This window comes from Lycorma delicatula, chromosome 1 (genome assembly GCF_047948215.1).
Source record: "Lycorma delicatula isolate Av1 chromosome 1, ASM4794821v1, whole genome shotgun sequence".
Lineage (NCBI taxonomy): Eukaryota > Metazoa > Arthropoda > Insecta > Hemiptera > Fulgoridae > Lycorma > Lycorma delicatula.
The window spans coordinates 139,656,591-139,668,100 of record NC_134455.1 but is presented as its reverse complement, the minus strand read 5'-3'; the positions used below and the strand labels follow the sequence as shown (position 1 = coordinate 139,668,100).

General features: G+C 28.8%; 1 protein-coding gene across 1 annotated transcript in view; it reads left to right on the top strand.

Annotated features, from left to right (window-relative positions):
- The first annotated feature begins 659 nt into the window (after window positions 1-659).
- Window positions 660-11,510, top strand: part of LOC142317668 (sodium channel protein Nach-like) — a 74,844-nt gene continuing 63,993 nt past the window's right edge. The window contains exons 1-3 of the mRNA XM_075354222.1: window positions 660-826; window positions 6,377-6,571; window positions 7,763-7,904. Of these exons, the coding sequence (XP_075210337.1) occupies window positions 660-826; window positions 6,377-6,571; window positions 7,763-7,904 (504 nt within the window). The remainder of the gene's footprint in view (window positions 827-6,376; window positions 6,572-7,762; window positions 7,905-11,510) is intronic.

Below are 11,510 nucleotides of genomic sequence, written 5' to 3'. Positions count from 1 at the left end.
GATGTAATAAGTAATGTTTTAGTGATGTTATTTGAATTATGTACATAAAAAAAAAATTTAATTTTAATTATTTATTAAATATATTTTTTAGAGAAACAATCAAATAACTAGAAGTTTTCATTTAATATCTTTTAATGATCATCTTGCTTAAAATAAATTTACAATTATCGCTACATATTTAACTGTTTGGCTAATTCCTTGTACTATATGGAGCCAATCACTTAAAAGGAAAGTACATAAATGTTTTAAAGTTAAATTGTAGTATTTATTCTTATGAGAAAAAAAACATTATTATAACAATTGATTAGTTCACTTCAACTTTACATAATTTAGGATATATTTAGTTCAATATTTGTTCATGTAATACAGTGATTCTCAACCCTGTTAGCTTCACAACCCCCAAAAAGTAAAAAAAAAAATATATATAATGAATATTTCATAACCCCCAATCCCAACCTAATAAAACCTTATTAAAACTATTTAGCTGTGTTGATAGTAACAGGTATGGACATGCATTTGTTAATTGTACGTACATACATGAGCAATTTACAAGTTCTAACTTTATGTGTACATGCTCCTTGTAATTTGATATGCTTGCGTAATATTTGCTATGAGAGTGTCATTTACCATGCATGTAACACACTTGAAGACATTGTGCTATGAAATGGCCAAAAAGAAAAAAGTCTTCTTTTCCATACAGAACTCAGTTGCTTATCGCAGGAGAAAGTGTTAACCTGGTTACTGGAATTGTGAGATCAATTAATAATTGTTCCGTTCCATGTCGAGCCATCCGGTACTGTGATCTAGTTGGTGCTAACACTCACCGGTGAGTTAAGCCGTATGTTCATTCTATGTCAGAATCCCACGCAGTGCGTTCGTGTTTTCATTTCAGTCCAAGAGGACTCATAGTTTCTTAATAATGTTCAAGTTCAATTATGACTAAAGTGTCATCATACATTCTTAAGTTTAATGTAACTATTTTAATTCAATCAAAATGTCAAGAGTGACAAGAAATTAAATATAAAGATTCCAGAAGAACATAGCATTGCTTCATTTCATCATCTACCATCTCATCAAAAATACAGTCCACACTAGCTCTAAATTCTACCAATAATATTTTCCCAGGATAAACGAATGACATTCTCAATGTTTTTACTGAATAATGAGTATATATTGCTGTTGGCTTACTTAGCTGATGTATTCTAATATTAAAACAACTTAAATGTGAATTTACAAGGGCATGATAAAAACATTTTATTAATGACAAACAAAGCTCATGCTTTCATTAAGCAGCTTAATATCTGGATTATTCACATTCAAAGCAAACAATTTATCTTTCCATATCTATGAGGAGAATATTCCTACACCTTATTTTGTTATTATGAACTGGACCTTGAGTGGAATTAGAAGTGTGTAGAATGGAAAGACAATCTTAAAAAAAATATTTTTTCTTTGTTGTTCTGGACAGATGTGAACATAGGTGAAAAATTTCAATTTCCCTCATTTAGAGAGTTTTGGAGCTACTATAATGCATGAGTAGTACTAGTACCAGGATTATTCCAAAACTGGCTTATAAGGAGCTCTTGAGAACAAATCAGCTACCATAGAAATACATGTATGCAACAGCTACCAGTAATTTATAATCTCTTTTTATACTCCATTCTCTTCATTGCTTATAAAACAGCAGCTGACAAAAAAATGAAACTTATCATTGTCATCCCATCCACCTTGAGATGTCATTTGACTTGTTCAGTTGAGTGTTTTCAACCATCTCCCTACAATCCAAACTTGTATGTATTGAGGTAGGGCAAATACTGCCAAATATCTATAGAGTTTAAAGTGAATTTATTCTTTGCAAGTGTAGAAAATGGTTACCCAAATTAATATCTAAATATTATCTTTCTTTCCCTGCACAATTTACATTTAAAAATAAGTTTAAAAAATTTATAATAAGAAATCTGCTCATCATTTCTTCACTTTAATATTTAATTTATGATAATTGATTCATAATGAAGACTTTACAGTACAGACCACAACTTTACAAGTTAGTACAGAAGTGGAAAAGTCACATATTTTTAAAAGTAATAAAAGTTAGTAATTTGAAATTTGGTAATTCATTAAGAAAACTACAAAAAAAACTGAAATTTTGAAACAATCTGATTGTAACCAACGAGAATAAGGCCTTTATGTCAGGGTTTCAAAAACAAGTTCTTTTTCACATTTATTTTTAAAGATCTTTCAAATAAAATATTCGTAAAATTTTTAAAGACAATTATTAAGCATGAAACTCAACAGATTACATTTTTATTAGTACTTTATGAAATATGATGGTTCACTTCTGAGATATTCATATCTAAACTCATTACATGATGCATATAGATACAGTCACATGATACTAAATAGTAAATGAAACTTCCTTCTAAAATTTCAGTTCTCTGTAATTATACAGAAAACCCTGCAAAAAATAAATGAGGGCTATCAAAAATTGTTTTATTAAATGTGCAATACCTTCAACAGAAGAAGCATTCATATAAAACATTGAATATACTTCAGCTACAAAAAAGGTAAATGACAAACTGTTATATAATTTTTTCTGTTTATTCTATGGAACCATTGTAAGGTATTACATTTAAATAGCATTTAGACTATTACATTTAAATTTCATATAGTGAATATTTTATCAGTACTAAATATCTATTTAACTCAGAGAAAGCTTTTAACGTTCGCTTAATATTACTTAGATAAAATCAGTAATTATGCCATTAGGGGTATTCAACATTGATCTCTAACTTTTAAACAGCTTTACCCACTAAAATAATAGACATATTAACCAAAATATTTCAACAAACAACAATCAGTTGTACTTACAGAATGAATCGTATTACATACTACTTTCAAAATAGTTCTATTCATGGACTTCATTATATAATAGACAAGAAAAGGCACTGGACAGAAAGGTACATTTAAAGTAATATGATACAAATATTGTAATTTTACATTTGTAGATTATATATATTAAATTACACACCTCCACACAATATATATATATATATATATTTCATTGGTAGTATTACAAATAAACTATAGATTCAATGATTTTATAGAATATTTGTTTCAAGCTAAACCAGCTGTAATGAATTTTCAATCTAAGCTTCTCTTAAAAAAATTTAATATATCTTAAACCTAGTTCTTGGCTATATTATATCTTAAAATTTTCTCTGAGATTGTCCCTGTACGTTTATGAAATTTGCTTAATGTGTTTTCATTTAAGATTCATTAAAAGGAGTGATGATTAAATTAAAAGTTTATGGAACTAAGAGATAAATTTTTAACAAAATCTTAATGAAATTAAAAGTCCTTCAAGTTTGAACAACTTTTTTTTTATATGAGACTGTAGTCCATTTACCTTTAACTTTATAAGTTTTGATAATTATAATAATAAGTTTTAATTTTACTTAAAGAGGTTTACCAAATAATCATTGAAATAAAATAACAAAAACAAATTTCATAAGGCAATTTAGGAAAGGTTTATATATATATATATATATATATATATATATATATTACATTATCACAATATATTTTATCATACTGTTTTTTCACTTAATTTATTACGTTTTAAAAATACTGTATTTTAAGTTACATTTTTCTGAAATTGAATCATATCATTTAATTCATTTATCATGAGAGGAAATGCCATTGAATGTTTTTAATGTATCGAAAGATGATTCCTTTACTTATATGTAAACATTCTGTTGAATATCTACTTGATAGATAATTTAAAATTTATAATAAATAAATCATTTTTATTTTAAATCTGTTTAAATGGACCATAAAAAAAGTTCAAATACTGTTACTATAAATAAATAAAAATAGAGAAAAAAGCAGTCTCTGACTTTTGTGAAACTGTACTAATATCACAAAGTTCTTATAATACTAATTTGTCAAGCCTGGATAAGCTCTAGCATGAAAAGATAAATGAAAGATTGCAATTAAATATTTCATGACTGATAAATAACTTATCATGAATGAAATGTGCATAAAAATAATTCTGTTAACAATATATTTTAATTGTGTGATCAATAAAGAGAAATTAGTTGTATTTTAATTACCATTTAGCTTTTAGAGTAGTTGTTAATATTGATATTATCTTACATTAATATATTTCTTGTAGCATCAAAACTGCTAACAAATATTTTGATGTGTTAAATCATTACATCCTACATCTATCTCTTCCAGAGTAAATTCTGCAATTTTCCAAAAAGATGTTGCTTCAATTTATTATTTAAAAATGTAATATATAAAAACATATTTTATTTGTTGCAAGTGAAATATGTTAAAATTATATGGTGTATTTTTAGACTTTTCTGATATCAAATTTCAATCAAATCAATAAATCAGTCAGTAAATAAAATACCTATAGTTATTTCCATTTATGGAACACTCTGTTAATAAAAGTACATACATTGAATCCTAAAGAAAATAGAAAACTGTATTACTACAGAATGGTTCTACACTGCCTAGAATGTCTTGGGTAATGAAATCTTAAAAAAAAAAAAAAACGGATTACAATTACTAGCCAGTACCTATAAATAAGTTAATTATTGCTGCATGTAATTTTCATTTTAATGAATACCCACCCCACCTGCTTACCTGCTTGTATCTACCTGCTCATGGAAAGCAATGACACTAAAAATTAATTAAGAAACAAAAATGGTAATTTTTGATCTGCTAACCATTCCTAGTCCTACTTTCCTTTTTAAATATTAATTGTTACAGTCTTTAGTATACTATTCTCTAACATTTCATAAATATTACAAGTTGAGTAATCCAAACCAATCAAAATTTATCTATAAGTGGTAACAGTAACATTATCTATAAGTTACAGAAAATTTTAATCATAAATAGAATTTTAAATTCTCTATTGGTAATTGTACTGCATAACTAAACAAAGATAGTAAAAGTAAGTTGTTATCCCAGTATCTATCAGTCAAATAACTGAAAAGTTTTTTATCAAAATATTTTTTATAATAGTTGGCTATAGTAACTTTCATTTGAAATAGAATATTCTTTATTATACATATATCTAGACAGACTGTTTGTATGTCATTTATGCATAAACAGGATAATAGCACCATAGCTGTGCCCAATTCTTCTCCTTTTCTTTCCCACGATTGTTAGCTATTAGAGCTTAAACAAAACTCAAAAAGTGTCAACTGTAATGGTACTCAAATGCATGTGAGCCTATGAAATTTAGTCTATCTTTCAAAAGTTAAGATGCTAACTATGTAATTAGCTGAAAATTAAACTGGTTTTTCAGTTTACTCAGATAAGGAAGTTATAATTCTAGTTTTAACCTGCTACTTAAATGCTTATGAGAGTCAAAAAAAAAATTAATTAGGTGATAATTATGAAAAAAAAAGACAACTCTTTACTAAGTGAGCTTATTTTATTATTTCAATTAGTATTTTCATAAACTTGCTGTACTGTTGGTTTGCATGTTTCCACTTTTTTATTTTGTATTTATTGTGTACTATGATGCTGCTTTTATAAAATATTTACTATGGATTCCTTTTATCCATCCATATATTTTTATAATCTATACATCTGTGGAGTAACGTCTTTACCATACGGTATCTATTGAAATGGTTGTTTAACATATTATTGCTTACTAATCTGAACAAAACATTTGTTTTTTACTGTAACGCTATAATTTTTCACTGTTTAGAATTCATTTCAATTCACAGTTTTCAGTTTGCATTACTAATTAAACAATATAAAAAATTAACAGGTTTATGAAAAGAAATTGAAGCCTATTGCGGATAAAATTACAGTTTGTTTTCTCAATAAATTACAGTTTCATTTTAAAAATTAATCAATTTTTTACTAATTAAGCTAATATTTTTCCAATTATTATAAGAGAAAGAGTAATACTTACTTTCATGAATGTAGATACTGAATATGTAGAATATTAGAATTGCATTACCATTATTTAATTAAAGACACAACTGTTGATTTCCAAGAGGGTATTCATGCAAAGAAGAAAATAAGAAATTTCTTTATGTCTCACTTTTCTTAGTAAAAATGGCAATGAATGTGTTTATTAATGTGAATGGCTATGCTACTTCCAGAAGTGACTTGTTTTAAAACCAAGTCACCGGCATCTATAAACTAGATGCCTTAAGTATAGCATCTAATGATAAGCACTGTGTAAAAAAATTTATACACTACATTATTTGTAAGAAATAAGAATAATTAATGATGAATGGAACAGGACTTTTATTTTTTTACTATATCTTATGATTTCATTGTAGCTAAATAATAAAATGGTTTTATTCATTTATTTAATAATTAAAAAATAATTGTTGATTAACAGGTTTTTCTGGATTGTAATATGTATTGTAGCCATATTGAATATGATACACCTACTAATAGGAACGTGGTATACATTTCAGCACAATGCAGTCAGTTTTACAGTAGAAACAACTTACCTTGGTTGGGAGACTACATTTCCTTCAATATCTATTTGTGAACATGAATCACCTGACAAAATATATGACTTTGGAAATAAGTATATAAGTATCATTTCCTTATTATAAAATTTAGTCATTTGTTCTGTTTGTTTTATTTCAGTGAATAGTTTAATAACAAACTTAAGAAATTTTTAATTTTTCGCTACACAAAAATCATACAATTGGAATCATACTAATTCAACCAAGAGATTGTATTAGTTGAATTAGTATGGTTCCAAATGGAATTTTTTCCCACATAATTACAGTAGTCAGGTTGATAGATGACATCACCTTTCAAATACTACTATCAGGTGCTACATAAAGCTTAGGCAATGCATGAAAGGTGTTCTCTAGATCAAGATCTATCTTGCTCTACAAATGCAAGATCACGATAGATTTAAAATAGTGACCAGTTCCTTTCCTTTTGAATGACCCACATTGTTCAGTTCATTAACTACATGAAAATTTATGGTAGAATTAATAAAAGTTTCCATGATGTTAAGGATAATAGTTAGTAGACACGAAAGATTAATAGTGAAATCAGTCTTTTTCATAGTTTATGATTATTCCTCTTTGTGTATGTGTGTGTGTGTGTGTGTGTGTTACCTAATTCTTTATTTGAAGCTACCTAAAAATTTTTCTGCACTTTATTTATCAGCTATTAGGGAGGCAGAAAATAAAATTGTTTGATTTTTATTCATGAAAAATAATTCCATTTGCATAAAATATTTTTATATTCCCTTATTTTACATTTTTTTAATATAAAATTTATTGTGTTAATATATTTTATAAAATAAAAAATATATGTTTACTCTTAATAAGTACTTTACTTAAGCAGAGAGATTTAAATTGTATGGTTAGATCTTTTGGTGTTTCCATCCTTTTAAAAGGATTGAAACACATAAAATTGTTCTTCACCAATTAACTTTGTTTTAATGAACCCTAATTCCAACTGCACTGTACTTACCTGACTGGCTAATATAATCTAGTGTAAATTTTTCTCAGTATTTATTTTCTTAATAAATAAAATATAAAAATTAAGATAGGCATTAGGTACATAATACTGACTTAATGGTGAAAAAAGTTGTACAGACAGAAGTAAATAAAAATTGACTTCAAAGAAGCCCAATTATACAAAATTTGATTGGTAATAAAAGGTTTTCATATGAGTATATTTACAAAGAAGTTAGTTTGTATCAAAAAAACAGTCTAAAAACTCTAAACATTATATTTTTGTTTTTTCTTTTCAGATTATATGGTAAAGACAGAGACATGAATTTGGATTTTTATTTAAGAGATATAACATTTTTTGATGGAACTTGTTATTCCTGTAAAACTCATTGCCAAAAAACGATTAATTGTACAGAAGATAAAGTAAATTTAGTTGAAAAGGTAAAAGTTAATTCTGGTGAGTTTTGTTATTAAATTTCCTGCATGGTTAAATAAAAAATAAATTAAAATACTGTTTATGTTTACATTATTTTTTTAAATAAAGATTTTATTATAAATTAAAGTTAAAAAAAGTTGTATACAGACAGTTCCTATAGAATTAATAATTCCTAGATGACTCATTTAAAACAATTTTTTTACAGATAATAAATACAACTTTTTAATAGATTTCATCCCAAGAAGCATACTGAAATTAATTACATCCAAAACATTTTTCACTATGGTACTTCTCTTTTAATCAGAAACTAATATGTTCGGTACAACTCATACTTCCAATGTATGTATAAAAATCAATACTTACTAATTGCCTTGTCTTTTGTGGTATAATGGAAATAAACATATAAAATTTAACCACTTTCTAATCCTACTTTAAAAATAAACAAAGGAAAAAATTATCAACGTTTTTTAATTGAACTTTTTTTTAAATTTTAATGATCAGATTTGTGATAAAATCTTACTAAAAAGTAACATCTTAACAAATCTTTCATTGATCCTATCATTGAAATCTTTCGAAAAATAAGTCCTACACATATACGATTATAATAAATATATACAGAGTGATTCAAAGAAACGGGAAATTGAAAAAATTAAATAACGTTAATGAAAATGTTTTTTTAGAAAATGAATTTTATTTCATGTAATTGTACAAATGTTGCCATTTTAGGATACATACATTTTAGTTAATTTTTTAAAGATGACCTCCTCTTCTAGTAAACACTCACGAAGTCTCTTCGTTAAATTGTTCATGGTTTGACGTAACATCTCAACTGGAATTTCCGTATTTGCTTCTCGGATCTTTGCCTTCAGTTCTTCCATTGTAGCAGGTCTACTGTGGAATACTTTGCTTTTAAGGTGACCCCACAAAAAGTAATCGCAAGCTGAGAGATCAGGCGATCTGGGAGGCAATCTAATGTCACCATTTCGTGAAATGACACGTTGTCCAAACAATCGGCGTACAGCTGCCATCGATAGTCGTGCAGTATGTGACGTTGCTCCGTCTTTTTGAAACCAGGCTGTGTTAAGAATTGGTGGAAATCTCTTTAGTTGTTCCACAACAACGGTTTCAAGCATGGCTACGTAACGAGCCGACGTCACTGTAATCGCAAGACCGTTGTCATCCTCAAAAAAAATAAGGGCCTATAACATCGTAAGATGACATAGCACACCACACGGTCACTTTCTGGCTGTGCAACGGACGCTGGTGTAGCTGCGTAAGATTTTCTTGTGCCCAGTATCTGAAATTTTGCTTGTTAACAAATCCACTGAGGTGGAAATGCGCTTCGTCTGACATCCACAGTTCGTGAACAAACTCTTCGTTATCATTTATCTTCTGAATTACATTACTTTACAGAATTGTTCTCGCACAACTGCATCGTTCGGTTTTAGTTCCTGGAAGATCTACAACTTGCATGGATGGAATTGCAAGTCCTTCACTAACATTTTCGAACACTTGAACTATGCAATTGTAAAGATGTTGAGTGAGAGACGACGAATTGACCGATGTGGACTTCGTGTGACAGCATCTTGTAAAGCTTGAACATTCTGTGATGTACGGACGGTTCGCTCACGGCCTGAAGATTTCTTTTCATTGCCAAACCAGTTTCCTCAAAATTAGATATCCATTTTTTAATTGCATATGCTGATGGAACACGTTCGTGCCGTCCCAGATTAAAATGACGGCGAAATTCTCTACGCGCTCCCTCCACACTGTCATTGTTTTTGTAAAACGCTTTGATAGCAAATGCACGTTGCGCACCACTCCGAGGATCCATGACAACTAAATGGCAGGTTAGGTTAGAGAGGCTAGCGCCAGTTATCAAGTGGTACCAATCGCCCACGGCTACCAACACAACGTTCAAAATTTCCGGTTTCTTTGAATCAACCTGTATGTACATCCTACCCGGCTAAACGGCATTTGTATGTTTGTCTGTATGTGCTTCCCACTTAGCTTAACTCCGGAATGTACCGATCACTAGCGGTAAATCCCGATTCATTAGTACAGTCTCGTGGTAGTGAGGCGTATACTTGTTATATTATTGTACATCGATATATATATCGACGTTTTGGTAAAATTTAGTACTTTTTAGCCGGATCCGAATTTTCGGACGAAATTGGCATATATCTCGAAAACGGTCGGTTCTAGCGGTCTGAAGAATTGTTTTCTACCCCCTGCACGGCAACCTCCATCCACTCACAGTGATACCCGTCGGATGATTTCCGCTGTTCGGAAATTGGGGAGCGGAGTACGATGGTGTGCCACCGTAATATCTTGGCAACCGCTCATCCGATTTTCACGATTCAAACGGAGTATGTAACAGCAGGTCCAAAACTAACTGTTTGACGCATCGGGTACACTCTTGATCAACCGGATCTTGGTTGTCCGGAAATTAAATCGTTTAGCTGTATGTTTTGATTGCACTCACCCACCGTAAATCGTACCGATCCGATCTTTTGCTAAATAACTAAATACGCTCAAACCTGTGTGTTAGCGCAACTGTAAAGTATAAACTTTTGAAGACTAAAAAGTGGAAAATAAAAAATATGTAAAAAAAGTTTTAAAACACCACTCTTAAATTAAACGCACTAAAAAGTAAAAAGATTTGAAGTTTTTGCTAATCTTTAATTTGAAGCTATGACGTTCACATAAACTTACATATCACCATCAAAGCTTGTTGTCAAATCCATTCTGAGATACCGTCCTAAAATTATCTTTTACATTTTAGTGCATTTAATTTAAGAGTGGTATTTTAAAATTTTTTACATATTTTTATTTGTGCGATTGTTTTTTTCATAAAGTAATGAACTATAACCAAAAAGTAGGTTCTGGAATGTAACAATCAGTAGCGGAAAATTCGTTAGTATCAATTCCTAATTTAACTTTCGTTATATCAATTTTCATCATTAAAAAAAAATATTTTTACACAAGAGGTAATCAATTTTGAACACCTAATAACCCCATTCCGAGACCCCGCCCGTCAGGGTATCCCGCCGGGAAGGCCTAGCTGCAAAGGCGTACCGTTTGCAAATAGTATATATATATATGTACATATTTAATAATATATGAAATAAAATTCACCAAAACAAAGTAATTACCTAAGTTAAACGTACCATAATAATTTATCTAGTTACAGTGTTTTGGTGGTTTATATTTCATATAATATTAAATTTTATTAACACAGTAGTCAATATGTTAATAATTTATTTGTAATTTCAAAAAAATTTATATATATATATATACATATATATACCAGATGGCTGAAAAGTAATTTACACTCCCTCTAACTTTTTTTATAATTGATATAACTGAATGTTGTTTGTGGCATTCTTCCTTGTACTGATAAGCTACTTCAATGAACAAATTCTTCATTCTTTTTGATTTTTTGGCAATGGGGGTTGTGGGTAACTCAGAACTTTCAAATGAGACCAATGGGTCATTTTATATACATTTAAAAGTGATACATTTGATACATTCAATATCACACTTTAAAGAGCTCAATGAGATGAGAAAAATGACATAATTAAAACTAAATTCTGTTTGCTCAATTGAAA